This window comes from Esox lucius, chromosome 7 (assembly GCF_011004845.1).
Source record: "Esox lucius isolate fEsoLuc1 chromosome 7, fEsoLuc1.pri, whole genome shotgun sequence".
NCBI classification, from domain to species: Eukaryota; Metazoa; Chordata; class Actinopteri; order Esociformes; family Esocidae; genus Esox; species Esox lucius.
The window spans coordinates 16,754,940-16,775,681 of record NC_047575.1 but is presented as its reverse complement, the minus strand read 5'-3'; the positions used below and the strand labels follow the sequence as shown (position 1 = coordinate 16,775,681).

General features: G+C 42.7%; 2 protein-coding genes across 6 annotated transcripts in view; both read left to right on the top strand.

Annotated features, from left to right (window-relative positions):
- Positions 1-1,099: 1,099 nt before the first annotated feature.
- LOC105010786 (gap junction gamma-2 protein) lies at positions 1,100-3,072 on the top strand. The gene is made up of 3 exons (XM_013134401.3): positions 1,100-1,141; positions 1,952-2,202; positions 2,524-3,072. The coding sequence occupies exons 2-3, from the start codon at positions 1,960-1,962 to the stop codon at positions 3,070-3,072; spliced, it is 792 nt and encodes a 263-aa protein (XP_012989855.1). The 5' UTR covers positions 1,100-1,141; positions 1,952-1,959.
- A 1,731-nt stretch (positions 3,073-4,803) lies between these two features.
- LOC105010767 (unconventional myosin-XVIIIa) overlaps positions 4,804-20,742 on the top strand; it is a 68,374-nt gene continuing 52,435 nt past the window's right edge. For all 5 annotated transcript variants that reach the window (XM_020048268.3, XM_020048266.3, XM_020048262.3 and 2 more), the window contains exons 1-2: positions 4,804-4,901; positions 6,721-7,887. In XM_020048268.3, coding sequence (XP_019903827.3) covers positions 6,865-7,887 — 1,023 coding nt within the window. In that variant the 5' untranslated portion in view covers positions 4,804-4,901; positions 6,721-6,864. The remainder of the gene's footprint in view (positions 4,902-6,720; positions 7,888-20,742) is intronic.

The following is a 20,742-nucleotide window of genomic DNA, read 5'->3' as shown; positions in this document are numbered from 1 at the left end:
CTCTTATTTTGAAAATGATGAGCAGTAAAAGGATTAAACCCAGTGCAATGGAGTCCTGTCAACACAAGGGGGCAAAGTTCAGAAGTCTTTGATCCAATAATAAAACCAGTTACAAATACCGAACATACATAATGCAAAACTACGGTGTTTCAGAGAAATTATGTATTTATAATTTGTATGTGTTTTTGGTGCTGGACTTTATATTTTTAATGTCGCACTGCACAACTGTTGTTTTGACCTTGTGTCCCGAGTGTTCTTAAACTGTTCACTAGTGACATAGCCTCTGACCTAATCTAATCCCACATGGAAAGACTATGTAAAGATAAATGATACCAACCCAACACTCTTAACTGCTAGGCTACCTGCCACCCCATTATTACTGATAACCATCTGGTATCTAGTTTTCAGGACATCAGGATTAATTGGTAAAAGCAATCATTATGAGCAGTACTGACTCAACAACTGGAAATGCTGAATAATTTTATTCTGCAATTCAAGGCTGATCTAAAAAAAAATTTGATCTCAGGATGACTTCCAGATAAAAGTTTAGTTTTAAAAAAAGTCTGCTTGTACTGCCATCTGGAGTTGACATTGCAGTACCCAGCTGGTTATTTTAAAATGAAGAGGCTGATGTAAAGATGCTTTACACATGTTATTATTACAAAGGAGGAGAAGTACCATATTTACTGCAATTACAAATGGAGAGTTTTATTGGTTACCTTGGTGAACATAATAATCCAATATAACATGTATCTCACATTATATTTTTTTTATCCCATTTTCTTAGCTCTACCTATTAAAAGATGTCAGAAATCCATTTACTATTTAGTATTGTTGACATTTTTTCCAGTACTTTCTGTGAACTTTGTGCTTGACTGTGAATGGCTGTTCAGAAAAGGTGCCCACCATTGTACATTTAAATCTTTGTCCCACTGTACATTGAAAGGCTTTGTTTGCATACAGTACAATGAGTGTTTCAGATGGAGTTAGGGAATATGTGTGGTCAGCCCATTCTCTCCTCATCCAGCTCAATAGGCTCCATAACGTCCAGCAACCAGCTCCCACTTCAAATTTAGTTATGCAGATTGTGTGCTTTGGCAATTTTCCAGATTTGGATCAGAAAGAAACACACCTTCCTAAGGTAAGTTCTTTCAAATATAATTCATTAGGATTACATATATCTTTGGTATTTTCAGTTGTTTCTGCATTTGGATAATGACAGTGTTTTCCCTCTCAGCATGGACCTTTGAATAGCTTGAGTAGGGGAGTAGCCTACATTTGGTACATGCAAGGGGTACATTTAAACAATTACTGAGGTTATACAAGTTCATGATGCAGTATGTGTGTCTGACTGGTATAATATAGAGCTGCCTCTGTCTGTGTTATAGCGAGTGGATATAACCTTTCAACACCAATGTTTCATTTCCCCCTTTGTAACCATTTGTAATATGAAATCAAGCATTTCCTCATGATTTATAGAATTATCACTACTGGAAAAAATTTATAAAAACAAGGAACACCTACATGCACTGAGGACTATTCCAACATGCAAAATGTATTTTCCATTAGTAAATCTATGTTGTATGAACGTAGAATAGTCTGTATACCTTTAAAGGTAATGCATAAAATGCCTTGTTGGTTGAAATGTTATTAATCTTTTATTGTTAATGGCTTAATGTTTCTGCTGACTTCACATCTGCCCCTTCCGAAGTAGATACTACTGTTTTAGTAGTGAGAATAAAATGTATTGATGGCATACTCATTTAAAGACTGAGATGGAGGAAGTAAAGGATAAAGTAAATCGGGCTTCAAATGTTCAGACTCCATCCATATCAAACTTCTTCAAATACACCCTGTTAACTAACTCCTGGGGCAGAATGCGGCTGGACTATTGTGTGTGATAAACACCATAGACCTGATTCTCAATTTTTTCTTATTTGTTTTCCCTGAGGTTAAGAAATGGGAGACTGGTCCATTCTTGGCCGTTTCTTAACGGAGGTCCAGAACCACTCCACGGTGATTGGCAAGATCTGGCTGACCATGCTGCTCATCTTCCGCATCTTGCTGGTGACCCTGGTGGGGGACGCGGTGTACAGCGACGAGCAGTCCAAGTTCACCTGCAACACCCTGCAGCCCGGCTGCAACAACGTCTGCTATGACACCTTTGCCCCCGTGTCACACCTGCGCTTCTGGGTCTTCCAGATCGTGCTCGTCTCCACGCCATCCATCTTCTACATTGTCTACGTGCTGCACAAGATTGCAAAGGATGAGAAGTCCGAGACTGAGAAGATCCAGGTGGTCACCACGTGCTCTCCCGCTCGTGAAAGGCTCATTAACAGAGGGGTGAAGGGTGGGGAAACCCAGGAAGTCAGCAGCCCCTCCTTTAACCCCTGCTATGAGGATGAGTGGGGCGCCCGGGATGGGAAATGTGTGGAGCAGAACCTACTGGAGGAGGACTTGAGGGAGGTAGGGAAGGACCCCACTGAGCTGTCCAGCCAGGTGCTGTTGATCTACATCATCCACGTTGTCCTGCGGTCCATCATGGAGATAGCCTTCCTAGTGGGCCAGCAATACCTGTTCGGGTTTGAAGTGCCTCACCTATTCCGCTGTGAGACCTACCCCTGCCCCAACCGGACTGATTGTTTTGTATCTCGTGCCACAGAGAAGACCATCTTCCTCAACTTTATGTTCAGCATCAGCCTGGGTTGCTTCCTCCTGAACATTGTGGAGGTTCACTACCTGGGCTGGGTCTACATTTTCCGTGTGCTGTGTTCGGCCTGCTCCAAGTGCTGCGGGCCGGAGAAGAGCCCTACGGACCTGTATCCCGGCCCCAACCCTCTGCTGCTGCAGCTCAGACACTCGCTACGGGGCAGGGTGCTCCTGCAGACCCCTCCACCCATGTCCCAGGAGAAGAGATGTGGTGCGTTGCCCACCCACACCCCAGCAATCTCATTTGAGACGGACTCTATGGTAGAGTGTACTTCCAAGAGGAGCCCAGATGAGAAAGAACGTACAAGGGCAAAACTGGCCAGTATGGCTAAAACAGGCAGAGGCAAGAAGTCCTGGTTGTGAATTGTAATGCAGTTTTTCATTTTTGTTTTGAACATTCTTCTTTTGCTTCGTCCTATATTCTGAGGAGTGTTTACAGTTATTTACTGTAAGACTGCAAAAGCAACAGTCCTTTGAATCTTTTGCAGTGAATCTTTAGATATCTCATAGAAGGAGTACCCACAGAACACAAAGGTATACAGACTATACTCACATTTCTGTGTGTACATGGGTACAAATAATGCACTTAATGTGCAAACCTCTTGAGCGGTGAGTTAACCTCAGAACCAAATACTTTGGCTTTGATTAACTGGATCTCGCAGATTTTTTTTTTGCCATACATTTTTGTTTGGTGTCATAAAAATCTTGTCTTTGGAATTAATTGATGTCATCGACTTTTAAATACTGTGAAACCAGGTATGTGTCTTTCCTGGCATTAATCAATGCTAATAAATTGCTACTGAACTATTATTGCAAATGGCTGTTTATCTGACTGATGGTGCACTTTCTCCACAAATTCAGCCGGCCTTTTGACTAAAACAATGCTATATTAACACTACTGTGTAGATTACAAAATAAAATAATTCCAGGATAAACCTTAAATAAAATGAAATCTATGAAAGTAAAAATATACTAAAACAGACAATAAACAAGAAGGTTTTAGCAAAACTAACAAAAGTCAAAGTCTCTCAATACCAGCTGACTGCTTTGTCCCTAAATAGTTCTTACATAGCTTTGGAGCTGTGCTTTGGGTCATTGTCCTGTTGTAGGAGGAAATTGGCTCCAATCAGGTGCTGTTCAGAGGGTATGGTAGTGATAGCCTTCCTTCTTCAAGATTCCTTTTGCCCTGTGCAAATCTCCCACTTCACCACCGCCAAAGTACCCCTAGACCATTACATTGCCTCTACTACCCTTGACAGATGGCTTCTAGCACTCTTCCAGGGTCTTTGGTCTGTATCTCAGTTCTTTTGTCCATCTTAGTCTTATAATTTGATGTGAACCAAAAAAGTGTCCATTTTTTCCCCCAGGTTTTTTAAAGTAGCCACCTCTTGAATTGATCACATCTTTTCATACTCTTGGCATTCTCTCAAACAGCTTCATGAGGTAGTCACCTGGAATGGACATTTTCTTATTCCAATGTTCTACATAATGCCCATTTAACGTTTCGATGGGAGAAAATATATTTTATTATCCTGAACATGCTCTTTATGACATAATTTGTGCCAAGGTGTAATCAAAAGGTGTTTTGACAGTTATTTTCAAAAAGCAACACATTGTTGGAACATTTCTGTATTCGAAATTAGCCTATCCAATGACTAATAAATTCACCAAGGTCGACTATTTGACAGTTTTGACTGATTATACGGAATCAGGGGGTTTAAAAAGAAACCTGTAGCCTCAATGCTTCTATAACATTTTTCTTTAAACACAATCGTTCTTGTATGTAATATGCACAAGTTAGGGCGCAATTATTAAAACCTCTTCTATCAACAGTATCTCACCTACAAATAAGTTAGGATTAAATATGTATATAAAAGGAATACAACGGGAGTAGCCTAATCTTCAAGTAAAGGATACGCATTTTCGATTCGTCCTATTAGCTACTATTGATGAATGATTTTCGAATTTTACAGACAACGGGGCTTTAGATGTTACCCCTCCCCTTCACCCCATTTCAATCCCACATTATAAGGTCCTTAAACCAACCAGGAGGGGTCACTGCGAACCAGCAAACGGCACTTAGTTTAGCACGTACTGACTATCCAATAAAACTGTTGAAAGCTACCTACGGTCTCATTCAACCCTTCATCTGACTGCTGCTCACCAACTCTTAACCTGCATATCACTGAGCGGTAAGTAACCTACACTTCCACTCATAAAATGATAAAATAACGAAAGCCGTGTAAGTATTGTGCGTCTTTCCTCTCGATTAAGCTGTCATCTAAAGGCCGGCGTGAGAAAGAATAAGAGCAAAGCAGCTTAAAGGGAGCGCATTATCACTAAACTGTGACCAGCGGCAAAACCTCTCCACAACACTGAATACGAGTATGTTGTTGCAGGTGTGGGAATGTCAATTTGTGGACCTTCGTCATCCATATGATAGATAGTACACAGGTGTAACGAACGTCATAAGGCTACATTTTTAAAAATGTGTTTATATTTTCCTCTTGGAATATGTCTAAGTGAAGTGTCTCCCGTTACAACAATAGTCTCAAATGTAAAAGCAGAGAGGCTATATTACCTGTTCCTTTAGTTATTTAAATGTTAGTGGACATATGTTTGTTTTTCGATTTAGTGTCATGCGGCATGAAGTCAGTTGCCTGGTTGATGGTTAACTTTATTGACATTCTTACAATTCACACGCTTAAGGATCGCAATGTATTTATTTATGCGTGGTTTATCCCGAATGTGTTGCAATGGTAGCCTAGAGAATGCTGTCAGCACATCAGTGACAGCTTTCAGCAGCAGGGCGTGGGTTAGGGTTGAGTGAGGTACTCGGGAAGTGAATGGGTCCTCAATCAGTAAACTGATTGGAAGATGACGATCCATACGGAGATACACAGAGATATAGATTAGATCAAATTAGATGAAACTTTATTGTCATTGAACACTACAAGTACAGTACAACCAAATGCAGTTAACCACCAAAGTAAACACCTGGTGTGTAATTAATATGCCATCATGCTATGTGTCCTAAAAATGTGAAAGGGCCATTTTTAACCAGTTACATTTTTATTGAAAATTGCCACTTCATTGTTGTTTGCTATGCTAAAGTCCTGTGTTAAAAATGTTTTAAAGATCAGTTTTTTTAAAAGTGCACCTAATCTGTCCAAATGCTCAATTTACCCCACACCTGAGATATGTTTTCAAAACTGTTATCTTTACACACATTTTGATTATTTCCAGGGTCAATATCCTTACCATTGAGACAGTATTTAAAAACGTCTCTACACACCCCAAAAAGTTTTTACTATACATAGAGACATACTGGTTCATTTTCTTCTAGCTTGTGCAGTATATATTTTCACTGACGGTACCAAAGAGACACTTGTTGCATTATGTGCCACTCCCTAGTAAGTAAAGACATTTTTGGGTTATATTAACTTACTAAAGACAGCATAGCAGTATTTTCAGGAAACCCCACACTAATCTGCCCTTTATGTGTATGTCCCTTCAACTTCAATTGTAAGCCCAAATTCAGTGGTTTTATACAGTTTCAATGATGAAGCAACATTTTTATTTAATGAAAGGCAGCCTCCAACACATCCGATCCCCTCACTACAACAACAGGGTCTGGTTGCCTCTAATAGACACGTTGAAAGGCATTGCTGTACAATGTTTACCCTGTTTAAAAGGGTAACTCTATGAATTATGTACAGGATAATCATTTATAGGATAAATGGTACTTTACATGTTCTTTGAATGTTCATGAGTACTGGTCTGTAGTTGCAGTAATGCAGAGAACATTTCTCTGTATTCCAAAACAAGATACTGTATCTTTAAGTGTTGAATGTGCCTGGACATTCCCGGTTAGCACTATCTGTGATGAGTCATTGTTTAGCCTTAAGCACAAGAGATGATCTGTAAAATATATCTGATTGCCATTGTGTTGATTGATTGTTGAATTATGGCGGGGCCAATGACTTACTTGACTGTCTCCTTTCTCCTCAGGGCCCCCCCCTGTTGATGTCATTCCAAACCTTTACCCAGATGCCTCGATGACCTAGGTCAAAAGCCTGACGTGATACTTCTTTTGTGTATGGAACCCCCTGGTGTTAACTACGCTAACTGACCTTGGTGGGGAGGGGACCAAATATGTTCCAGCTGATCAAGAAAGACAAGGACAAAGATAAAGATGAGAGGAAGAAGGAGAAAAAGGACCGTAAGGACAAAAAAGAAAGGATGTCCCAGGCAGAGCTAAAGAGCCTGGAGGAGATGAGCCAGAGAAGGGGCTTCTTTAACCTCCACAGAGGAGGGTCCAAGAGGGAGTCCAAGGCCAAACTGGAGATCTCCAGCCCCATCCCCATCAAGGTGGCTAGCAACACGGAGCTCAGCCTTACTGACCTAGACACTGATCGCTTCAGTAACCGTGGCAGCATGGTCCTGGACCTGGGACCAGTGAGCGCAGCCAGCTCCAATGATGACATCAAGGGAGAGCCCGGCCTAGACTCCCACCGCACGTCTGTCAAGGAGCGGGCAGCCAAGTTTGGTAGCCTGGCCAGGCAGAATTCTCAGGTGGGGCAGATCATGAAGCGCTTCTCCTTCTCTCAGAGGAGCAAAGAGGAGAGCGCCTCTGAGGCCTCCACACCAAGCTCTGCTCAGCCGTCTCCCCAGGTGGAGAACAAGGTGTTTGACCACCACCAAAGGCAGGGCTCCCCGCAGCAGGGCCACGGCAGGGCTGGGAGGGGGGTTCTCGTCCCAGAGCTGGTGGAGAAGACCTTCCCTGCGGACCTGCGGCTGCCTGCTGTCAAGGCTCCACCCATGCCTGAGCCCAGGGACCTGGAGCTGCAGCGCCGCAACACGGGGGACTTTGGCTTCTCTTTGCGACGCACCACCATGTTGGACCGGAAGTCTGACGGCGGGGTCTTCCGGAGGGTGGTCCACTTCGCTGAGCCTGGTGCCGGGACCAAAGACCTGGCGCTGGGTCTGGTGCCCGGAGACAGGTTGGTGGAGATCAATGGGCACAACGTGGAGAATAAGAGCCGGGATGAGATTGTGGAGATGATCCGTCAGTCTGGGGACTCGGTGAGGCTGAAGGTACAGCCCATCGTGGAGCTGAGTGAGCTGAGCCGCTCCTGGCTGAGGAGCAGTGAGGGGCTGCGCAGGGAGACCTATGATGTAAGTGCCTTTTTAAGGAACGGCAGTGTCCCAGAGAATCTATGCTGAATGCTGATGATTATAAAGCCGTACCACTTTACAAAAGGCCTGTTGGAAAAGGCCGGTTTCCACTGGGGAGGGTGGTTGTCGTCTTTCCTAATAAGGTGGACCACTGCGTGCATGCGCTGTGCTGCTTTTATTATCTATGCCTGGGTAAGCAAAAAGTGGAAACTGTGCTCACTAACCCTTTTAGTTTATTTGTAAGGCTTTTATTGAATGTAGGAATCAGGAGATACTGTGGTAAAGCGTTCAGAACCATGGTCACTGGTAGGAAGCAGTATATGTGCATGAAGTTAACTGCACAGACCAATGATTTTAAAGCTGTGTTTCAGCCCTGAAGGACCAGAGTTGCCTAACCCTGACCTGAGGTGTCTAAACACATGATTCTTTAGTGGTCTATTGCACTATCATATATGTTGCTATTGGAGGTGTTTGAATGTAACAATACTACTTCAGAGTTTGTATATCCAATTGATGACTAAATGCTTTTTTAATGGGCCTCATTACAACTAGTAGTGTGTAGTGATTACTGCTGTGCCATAGTTGGAAATATGAAATAAGACGCCTCTATCATCTCTATTTGGTAACCAGCATTATGCTAAATGGTTCTACAATTATGTCACAGAGAGAGTAACATGCTCTTGTATCTAGACCGGATGTAAGTAACTGTCTCATGTGAGAGGCTTGATGACAGTGTGTGTCTGTGTGTGTGTGTGTGTGTGTGTGTGTGTGTGTGTGTGTGTGTGTGAGAGATGTATGTAATCCCATACTCCCCCCGCCCCCTTTAACACCAAACAAAGGCGAGCTGGTCAGGAGTTTTGTAGGACAATAGCACTAAGACTACAACAGCCCATTGGCCATATGGTGTTGGAAAAACAGGCCGGCCCAGTTTACAGTTATCTGTACTTCCTCATGACGTGAGGTTTTGGTTTCCCGTCACATGTCAGTAGTTGGATATTATTTGAAGTTAGAGCATCTGACCCCTAACTGAAAGGTTGTTAGATTCAATCCCATGGCAGTTTAACCCTAATTGCTTCCTGGGTGCTCAATGTGTCAGCCCCTCACACCAGTCCCACATACTTTCCCAATTTATAGTCCTGATGCTTTTACAGTCATGTTCTGGATTGTGGGTATGGCGTGAATACAAATTCTGTCCAGCCCCTCCAAACTGTGTTTGTGGTAATAATTCCTCCAAACAAAACGTTAAATTAAAAAATGTTTTTATTCAAACAATTTCTATTGGAGTGAAGGTAGCACCCTGTTTCAAGAAATAGTGAGGGACTGACCTGAATTTGTCAAACAGAGATTATATACAGGACAATGTTTTCAATTAATGTTTCATTTGGCAGAATGCAAGGACCCTTGTTATCTCTCTGGTAGGTCTAATCTGTCACTCGTGCTCACCTCCTGTTGCTGTAGATTCTGCTGCAAAATGTCAATGATGGCCTTTGATTGCTCCTTATTAGGGCTTTTTATTGAAGATGAAGTGGCTTGTACATGCCAATTTGATGTGTAGAGATAATGGAACAGACTCAAGGACCCTCCAGATTAAAATGACATGACAGATTTAATAGATCTGAAAGGAAGCATTGCATTTACTACTTTAAGTCGCCTGGTATAAAAGTGCCTATTGACTGTGTAAAATGTAAATGTAGAAAGAATTGATGGTCAAAGCTTGGTTGTTCTGAGATTTTGACTGGTGGACCATCTACAACAGTCACCAGAGTGTTTTTGATTTTGGTGCCCAATTCTGACATAGCAGCAAAGCAGCTGTGCTTCAGCATAAATCTGAGTAAAGGCTTGTGAAACCTGGTCATTACTCAAATCCCCAGACGGGCTGAATGTAGGGAGGCTGTCCAAGGCTTGACCAGTTCCTCGACAAAGGTTGTATCCAAACGTGTGCCCTCTCACACACCCCTCGCAGGGTCAGGCCAGTGGGCCTGTCAGGTAACTAACTTAGTACCAACCAACAAACCCAGAGTGTTTCTTGGCTCAAAATTAGGCAAAGGTGGTACCCCAACCTCCGCTCCCCCACACTATTATAGTGTTAAATCTGCCCTGTTGTCCACTTGAGCAGCTAATGCATGCTACAATGTCCTCCCTAATAGCCACCAAAATATACAAGCAGTATATTTATTCTTTACTTATTAACATGTTACATATTTTATGTTTTTTATATACAACTCTGAGACCACTGCACCTTTTTCTTTCCTTTCCAAAAAAGTCAAAAAGGAAGGTTTTACGTGAGGAAAACAATCCTTTTATACAATCCTATCTGTAAATTGACTCATCCAAGTCCATTTCTCCTCACACACTGTTATTAAAACTAGCCTGATTGGGTGGGAAACCTCACCATCCGGCAACACTGCCAGTATGAAAAAAGTAAACTCATTGTCACTGGCACATTCACTATGCAACATCATGATTTACCATGCCAACACACAGAGGCGGTTCATGATTTTGGGAAGGCGTTTGCCTTTGAGTTGCAAACCACCCAAAAGGCCCTTGCCCACCACAGATAGATGACCCACTGTTCAAAGCTTCAGATAGACCCCTGACTGGGCCTGGGGGTCACTAGCTGTAGCAGCAGAATCAGACAGATCTGGGCTGGTTTTTGGATTGACCGTGTTTGTGCTTGATCATGTCTTCTTTTAATATCTAGATAATGTAAACATTCCCTTGTGATGGAGAAATCAAACTAAAGGACAAACCCCTTTTTTGGGGAGGGGATGTTGACGCTGGGGCAGCCTCCTGGTGCTGGTTTGGGAGGAATGGATGTTGCCGGTTGTCATTTTGTTTTCCTCCACCTCCTGGTTGCTGCCTTGCCTGGTGCATATTTGGGTCACCTCTTTACTCCTTGGCAGCCCAAACATACCTCGCCTGACGATGTCTCAACAGGAGGCAGGCTTAAGGGCCTGGCCCTGCTGGATTGGCTAGATCAGGTGTGTAGGGGGTGGGCTGGCCCTGCTGGCTTGGCTAGATCAGGTGTGTAGGGGGTGGGCTGGCCCTGCTGGATTGGCTAGATCAGGTGTGTAGGGGGTGGGCTGGCCCTGCTGGCTTGGCTAGATCAGGTGTGTAGGGGTGGGGCTGGCCCTGCTGGATTGGCTAGATCAGGTGTGTAGGGGGTGGGCTGGCCCTGCTGGATTGGCTAGATCAGGTGTGTAGGGGTGGGGCTGGCCCTGCTGGATTGGCTAGATCAGGTGTGTAGGGGTGGGGCTGGCCCTGCTGGATTGGCTAGATCAGGTGTGTAGGGGTGGGGCTGGCCCTGCTGGATTGGCTAGATCAGGTGTGTAGGGGTGGGGCTGGCCCTGCTGGATTGGCTAGATCAGGTGTGTAGGGGTGGGGCTGGCCCTGCTGGATTGGCTAGATCAGGTGTGTAGGGGGTGGGCTGGCCCTGCTGGATTGGCTAGATCAGGTGTGTAGGGGTGGGGCTGGCCCTGCTGGATTGGCTAGATCAGGTGTGTAGGGGTGGGGCTGGCCCTGCTGGATTGGCTAGATCAGGTGTGTAGGGGCGGGGCTGGCCCTGCTGGATTGGCTAGATCAGGTGTATAGGGGTGGGGCTGGCCCTGCTGACTGGCTAGATCAGGTGTGTAGGGGGTGGGCTGGCCCTGCTGGACTGGCTAGATCAGGTGTGTAGGGGTGGGGCTGGCCCTGCTGACTGGCTAGATCAGGTGTGTAGGGGGTGGGCTGGCCTGGCCCTGCTGGACTGGCTAGATCAGGGGTTCCTAACCATTTGAGTTAGATTGTAGGCAGTCCCATAGTATCATTAAAGCATCCCTCAAAGGTATTGGCCTCCTTGGACTTCTCCACATTTGATTCTGTTGTAACATGAGTAATCACAATCAAAATGGATTTAATCAGGAGTTTTTGCCACTATTGCCACTATTTGCCACTATTATTGTATTGTCCATATTGTTAGAGTAAAAAATAAAATCTACAAATTGTAAATGACACCAAATACAAAACAAAAAACCTTCTGATTCCACAAGTGTTCACCCCCTTTACATGCCCCCTAGATTGGAAACCTCTTGGTTAGATGGCTCGGCGCTCAGAATAGCTGCAATCATCAGTTCTTCTGTTTGACGTGTTTGTTGTGACGACACAGGGTTCTGTTAAACTCAAAAGGATCTTTTTCTACCTTTCCTTCCCAGCTTCTTCGGGTATGTTATGTAGGGTCCTGTGACATCACAACAACACTCCAAACGGGAGAACTGAAGATTGCAGCAGTTTTTCCTCAGGCTTGCACACAAAGCTGTTTTACCTTCTTCAACACTGATCTTCCAACCAGGAAGTAATGTGGGTCAACACGTGTGAGGGCTTGCTTACTCACCTGAAGACCGCACTTGGCTTTGCAGGTGCCCGAGCGAGTAGCTACAGCACGGTGAGATTAGGAAATCTCTACTGACTGTCTCCTATCTTCCTGGGCGAAGCAGGACAATTTGCATTGCCCATGGGGATTCCCAGCCAGCCATTAGTTAGTGGCTAAGTAAAGCCTCAAACCTAGACCGTTGTGGTCAGCTTGGTGCATCTAAAATACACCCTTGACTGCTTGCTGCGCCACCCGGGAGGTGCCCTGTTGCCACTTTGTGTTGTTGACTTCGCAATGAATAGGCCAACCTACGAAACAGTAGTTGGTTTTTAGCCCTTTGAGATTATGGCATCAAAGTCCATTTCCTTCTCTTTTGGCAAGGTGTGTGGAATGTTGAATTTCCTCATGCATTGCCAGGAATGTGGACATTGCTCAGTCTACCAAAAGAGTATACAGTATTAAAATAGAACTGCAAAGAAATTGTACATTTGATAGCAGAATTCCTCAAAAGTATATGTTAACACATTTTTGTACTGTCAGTCTGACCAGGTATTTTCTAGTTAAATAAATGGGGGGCTTGGGAATATTGTACTTTGTGACACTGTACTTCACATAAACAATGTGAACAGTGAAGATATGGTGTTTGTAATTACTATGCCATACATAGCCATGTTCAGTATGGACATTTGACTGGTATAATCTAACTAGATACTAAAGGAACTGTACATTATGTGATGCAGTTGTCTCTCCACCATCATAATTGTTTTTAGTCAGGCCCCCTTATCTATTGTTTTATGTAAACAAATATGAATACATTTAGATTTTATGAATAAGAAAATGGAAAACATGACTAGAATTGTTTAACGCCCACAGAACAACCAAATGTTTGTTTTTTCTATCATGAAATATTTCTTGATATGGTGTGGTGTGTGTGTATATAGGAGTGCATTCTGGATTTCAGTCAGACATTAATTATTTTTTGTTGGATATTGAAAGGATCATAGGAAGGAGAGGCTGTGGGGCAGAAATGTAAAGTATTTCCTAAGGTACGGTCTGGGCGTGTGTCAAGGCAAGGTGCCTTATTCATACTTATTTTTCAATGAGCCATCCCTGGCTTGCAAGAACTTGGCAAGAAAGAAACAGACTGACTCATTTCTGCACTCAGATCTGTGAAGATATTACAGTGTATATCTGTTAACCTCAGACAGTAGAGTTGTTAACTGGATTGAAGATGTTATACAGTATGTCTTTTAACCTCAGACAGTGGAGTTGTTAACTGGATTGAAGATGTTATACAGTATGTGTGTTAACCTCAGACAGTGGAGTTGTTAACTGGATTGAAGATGTTATACAGTATGTGTGTTAACCTCAGACAGTGGAGTTGTTAACTGGATTGAGTTCAGCTGGCTGCTTTTCAGGTTTTCACTACTTCCAGGCAACCCAGAGAGTTGTCCCCTGGGGTAGCGAAAGAGAGTTCTGTTTCATGGGTGTCCATTCTAAATTTCTTATTACCAACATAGAACACTTTGGTCTAAACCAACAAATCGCATGAGAATCACATGAGAACTCCTTCATTAGGTTATTTCATCCTGGCCTACTATACAGTATAGTAGTGAGTAAAGCATAAAGTGTAGTTCACTACGATGTATCACTTGGGAAAATACAGTAAAGAAAAATATAGCTCAGTATCTTAAAGTGCAATATGCAGTAGATCACACTGGAGTACTGGACTCTACCTTACTCAACTCTATCCTACTCTACTGAGATGTAATGTAGGAGCTTTCAAACTTGTCCTGACTGGGTTCAGTAAGGAAAACTAGAGCAAAATTGTGAAATGTGTTCAGTACAAGTGCAGTAAAAATCTGAGACCCATAGTATAATTCCAATAATGGGAGTCAATTGCGATAATGTACACTAGTTTAAGAACTAAACCTGTTTTAAACTCAGCCATCTTGTCATAACTGACAACCCATCCATTTGCATACATCTTTTCCAAAAAATTTGTTTTTTTTGGAAAACTTGGTTTAATTAAACCTGAGGGAAATTGAATCTAATTTCATCACTATAGTTAGCAGTTGCAGTTTTAACATTAGATTGTTTTCATTGGGAAAAGTTGTCAGAGTTATTTGTATTATTATTACTTTGTAATCAATGGTTTAACATTTGAATGTGGAATATATTTGGCAATGTGTAATTCTGTTGCCATGGAATTGCCCTCTGTGATTTTAACCCAAAGTATGTGATGTGTATGCTGTAGTGTAGAACCCAGAAGCGGAACTATCAGAGACTGTGGAATGTACCATGAAACAGGCATACTCAACAGTACGCAACGCGGTGTTCAAACTGCCCATCCCACATGCACCTAAGCAGCCAGAGATCTTCAGGAGCCTATTAATGCTTGGGACTAATTGGTTTGTTATAGCCAGCTAAGCCCCCTTTTCAGCAGCGTCCCTGATACTGTGTCCCAGATACCAGTGGTCGTTAGCATGATTGTCAGAGAAGGGGCCATTTGAAACAGTAGGAAGTGATGGGGAGAGTGACCTAGAACCACCAGAAGCTCTATTAATAGGAGTTTATAATAAGATCTAGATCAAGTCAGTGCTGCCATAGTAGAGCACTTTCATTTGCCGGTGGATATTTCTACAATTTGTAGATTGTTAGGCTTCATTTTCAGCTTTTTCTCATGGCATGGACATACTGTGTCACATGTACCATGATATTATATATTATCAAATATATGATCTAATATTATCAAAGTGATACACCTACATTATTGTGTGGACAGAAGAACCTGGTTATGGAACTCAGTCATCAACAGGTGACAGTGTAAGTGTACATCAGTTATAAAATGCACAGGAATGTAACCTGTTTTGTACAAACCTGCCAGACAGGTTTCACAACAGTGTGCGTAGTTTGCATTTAAATTGCATGCCAAACCCTCCTTTATGGACGGGAAGTTGCTTTCAAATAGTTAACATTTCTGTTGTCGCCACCAAGGCTTCTGGTTTGAGATACGGTAATGCTGAGCCAATTTAAACCCACTCACGACCCGGCCAGCCTGTTTGTTTTTGTACAGAGTAGTCAATATGTGTTTGTACTAAATTATGTAATGGATAATCATGGCCCAAGACCAGCTGCTCAGGCCATGGAACCAAGGGTCTGTTGGTTGGACTTCAGCCACTGTCTGCACTATAGGAGGCCATGAGCTCTGTTCCTCTGCACAGACGTTCTGTGTTCCTCTTCCCCAGAGCTGTCAGCGTGTTTCCTGGCCTGCTGGAAGGCTGTCTATCCCTGGCTGTGGATGTTGATCTCCTCCTCTCTCCATGCTGAGCAGGAAGCCACTCTAGCCAGCCTACAGGCCTACAAAGGTGCTCTGTGGACACTGGCAGGAGGCTTCCTTGTAACTTTGTCAGTGTCAAGACAATGGGTCAAGAAGAGCTCTTTTGGACAGTGGGGGTTGTGCTTAAATAGACTATTGTACATGTACTGAATGTCACAGTCCGCTATGACCTCACCAGGTTCTTGGCACCTATACTGGATTTGTAGGAATGTAAGAGTAAAGACTGTTCAATGTGATTTTTCTGCCCCTACAGTGTCTTGAGTAAGATGTCTGTTTTTGTCATCAGTCTTCTTTAACGGTACTCACACTAAGACAAACCCACCCAACAAATGATGGTTGGGTGGTAGATCTCAGCCTTGTAGATTTAAATTGAACATATGGTTGTAGTACTGGAACAATGCTCTTTATCAAAGATCTGATGCAAGCATTGGAGCTTATTGCTGAGTAAGTTGTGGAAGGATTGCACAAAGAAAGCTGATTTGTTTCCTAATGGCAGGCATAGCTAGCGTGCATTAGACAGATTTGTGTACACTCTGGATATTGCCTAATGGGGGTTACTGTATGTTACACCTAGTTTATTCACGTCATCATTTTCCAGATCAACTTAGGAATTTACCTCACCTAGACCTGTTACCTTATCAACCACACAGCTGTAGAAAGAGAAACAGTGACCCGAAAACTGATTTACATTTGTTAAACTTTAACTGAATAGTCAAAAAAAACTATAATGTGAACTAATCATCGGCTGTATAAAAATAAGGAACTCCGGCATGTTTGTCTTAATATCAGGGCTAAAGAGTACTCAGTGTTCCATGGTAGAACGTACATGGAGAATTGGGCCAAGGTACGTAGCATTTCGGTGGAGATCTTCAGTCCAGACCTGTTTTACATAAGCTTCCCCTTTCATTTCCTCTTAGTGGAACAGAAACTAAACTCAGGCAGTAGTCAAAGGTTTACTGTGTAATGTTTTGTCCACTTGATAGTATCACAGTTTATGCATACACTGCTGACATGGAGGTACTGCTGTCTTACCTGTGCCACCCCTATGGGAGGGCATGTCCCGCCAGGCTTGGCCTAAACTCGATTCTGGCCCTCCAATGGTGGAACCCGCTTCCCCTTGAAGCTAGGACAGCGGAGTCCCTGCCCATTTTCCGAAAACCTTTGAAACACTGTCTTTTTTTTAAAAGCTTATCTTTATGCCTTGATCCTCCATCGACCCTTACCTTTTCTGAAGCTATGCTACCAGTATTTCTGAATTATCACTGGGTTGTGTGGTTCTTCCAACCATCTTAACATGCATGCTCTACCAGTACACCCCTTTGGCTGAACATGTCTGCTAAACTACTAAAACGTCAAATGTAATTCACAGAATCAAGCAGTCAGTCCTCTTATGCAGTGTTTCCCAATCCTGGTCCTCGAGACCCAAAGGGGTGCATGATTTTGCCCTAGCACTCACACACATGATTCAAATGTTAATGTAATCAACCTATCATCAAGTCTTTAATTTGAATCAGGTGTGTGAAAAAATAAAAAATGTGCATCCCTTTGGGTCCCGAGGACCAGGATTGGGAAACATTGCTCTTATGTGTTGTGTGGTTTTATGAGACTATGGGAACGCGTGGTGATTATGAAATGGAACCGACAACCCCCTTTGACAAGACGAGGCCTGCATGCCTCCAGTGTGTACCACCAGGACCCAAGTCTGTGCTTATCAGACACGCATTCCTATCCCACGGACACACAAAGACACACCTGGCTTTTTTCTGCATGTACTTGTGTAGGTACGTTCAGGACGTAGATCAGGACAACTTTCTGACTCACTGATTACTAACTCCGCACAGAGACGTGGCGTTATCCTGAATGGTTGTTGACATGAATTTCTGTGTGCAAAGGTCAGATTCCAGTTTACTTTAAGATTTCTTTGCTTGACTGGTAATTGACTGAAAAGGGAACCAGTCTTCACTTCCTGTATATCATCTGGGTTCGCTGAGATGCTCAGTCCAGTAAAACCCTTGTCTAACCTGCCAACACAATGTACTACGGACCAAGCATTGCATCTGAATGACTGTGGGGGCAAACAGAGTTGTCTCGTTCTTTCAAGTGCCATTTCCTCTCAAATGATCCCCTGATGTTCTCTGTGCAGAGTCAGTTGTTCCACCTGGTCTTCATTAGCAAGTAATGGAGTCCTTAACAGGCAGTCCATTACTCTGCCATTGTTGCCTGACTTTTCCCCATTGCTCTCGGCGCAGCTTCCCGGCTGTTTATCCCAGGGTAATTGGCCAGTGGCTGTCAGTAGCATCAAATAAGTAGCTTGATAACCCTCCATCCTGTACCTCATATTTCCTGTCTGGTAGCAGATCGACACGCTTGTCATTAGGAAATTGGTAATGGTCTTAATCACATAGCCAAGCCGCAGCACAGTTCAGTGACGTGGTCTCCAGTCCCAGGGAGGTTTTAAGACGATGATGTCACCGTGAACACAGCAGAGACCACAGGGATTAGAGGGGCGGGGCTACTGTGCTTAATAATAGAGCTGTCAGGTTTACAGTGGGTGGGACTACAGGGACCAGTTTCTTCCATTCCTCCGGACTCTGCCTCACAGTGAGGACATTATCATGGATAGTGTTGTTGTTTTTATTAACATAGGTCAGGGGCTGTAGGTTTAAAGGCTAGAGCCAGCGGGTATAGACTCAGTAGTCCCACTGAATCCTGCGAACCTTTCTGTTTTGTATTCGTCCTGGACGCTGTATGTGTCCTTTCTCTCCTGTTGCTTTTGCTCTTCATTATGGCTGCTTGTCCGGAATGATCTAAACCTTCTGTAACCTGCTATCATGGCATTGACATCAGTGGAGAGCGAGTGTGATGTGGCGTTGTGATTGACTTTATCACCCTGGCCCACACCCAGAGTCCACACTGGGATGGATTGCTTCTGCTTCCTGTCTCCTTGTGTGTGGGTCTTTCCTCATGGAATTTACAAACTCTGAACTAATTCATTTTAACATGAAATAAATAGATGGAACTTTATCATAGTGAATTATTCATTTTAGAGGTTTGTGTTTGTTTTTGCTATTTTCAATCATTCAGTTTATAAATCCTACAGCTTATAAATCCTATTTGCTTGTCAGCAAATATGCTGACAAGCAAGCAATGCAAATGTAGAAGAATAGTGATTTGGAAACACTCTAACAAGGCAGGAAGGTATACTGGGAGTTACCAGGCTCAGAGAGGTGGCCGGTCCTCTTCTGGCTGTTTTCTGTGGAGACTACGTGACCATTAAGGCCAGATTGAGCTTAGATGACAAGCAGGGCCTGATCATAATCAATAGTAATAAAGACTCCAATAATATTCAATGGCATTATAGAGAGTCTGATAATACAGTGATAATAGAAGGTCCAATAATATTCAATGGCATTATAGAGAGTCTGATAATACAGTGATAATAGAAGGTCCAATAATATTCAATGACATTATAGAGGGTCTGATAATAATCACAGTGATAATAGAAGGTCCAATAATATTCAATGACATTATAGAGGGTCTGATAATAATCACAGTGATGATAGAAGGTCCAATAATATTCAATGACAGTATAGAGGGTCTGATAATAATCACAGTGATGATAGTAGGTCCAATAATATTCAATGACATTATAGAGGGTCTGATAATAATCACAGTGATGATAGAAGGTCCAATAATATTCAATGACATTATAGAGGGTCTGATAATAATCACAGTGATGATAGAAGGTCCAATAATATTCAATGACATTATAGAGGGTCTGATAATAATCACAGTGATAATAAAAGGTCCAATAATATTCAATGACATTATAGAGGGTCTGATAATAATCACAGTGATAATAGAAGGTCCAATAATATTCAATGACAGTATAGAGGGTCTGATAATAATCACAGTGATGATAGAAGGTCCAATAATATTCAATGACATTATAGAGGGTCTGATAATAATCACAGTGATAATAGAAGGTCCAATAATATTCAATGACAGTATAGAGGGTCTGATAATAATCACAGTGATGATAGAAGGTCCAATAATATTCAATGACATTATAGAGGGTCTGATAATAATCACAGTGATAATAGAAGGTCCAATAATATTCAATGACATTATGGAGGGTCTGATAATAATCACAGTGATAATAAAAGGTCCAATAATATTCACTAATGTCAGCACCAGTCAGTTGACCTTTCACATTCAAGCGTTCAGAGGCTGAGAATGTTCAGACAGAAGTGTATTTAATCGATTGAATTTACTGTCAAATTGGAATATAGGCAATGGAGCATTCTCTCCACTCTTCTAGCTACAACATGTCTGACATCCAATATTTCCTGAAAAGTACATCACATCCGCACAAAAATTGATTCGTAAGGTGATTTGTTTCTGTAAAATCTATTCAAAAATGAATATACAGTATAAGCAGTATTTTGAGACCAACTGATTGTGGTGTCCTCCTGGTCCCCACTGTCTGAGACCACTGTCTGACTGTCCATGTCGACTTCCGTAGACCTGATGTCACACTTCACTCTCCCTAATGATGAAGCAGAGACCATATGTACAAGGGACTTTTCACTTCCTGTTGAACAATGTTGTAATTTAAACGGATCAGTACCTAAACATTTTGCCTAGTCATTGTTGTAACTTCCTTTTAAAGGCTCTTTTTTCACCCTGATTACTGAGCTTGGTAATCACTTGCTCTTTAATAATTTGTCAGCCTATATCTATCAGCCAGGTGGTTCGTAGGATACAGAGTTGAAATCAGGTCTGTGCTTGGTGGATTGCCTGTGATTTTCGATGATCTGGGTCATGTTTGCCTCATAAATCCTCTGTGTCCAGCCAGAGTTTGAACTGGGTCAGAATCTGAGCTGTGTGGAGTTACCGACTGCTTATCTTTGATCAGTGTTAAACAGTGTAGACAGACTCACCACCACACACACACGCACAGACCCACACCCACACACGTGTTCACTCAAATGTTTGCTTAGCTACCTAATGGGGATTGAAATGAATGCATAAACTTAACCTAGCCCCAATGCCTAAACCTAATCCCAATTGTAATTCTTACCCAATTTTAGGGCCAAAGTTGCCTTTTTCAAAATGGGCCCCGTTAGTCATATTTTTCCTGATTTAACCAGTGTTTGTGGACCTT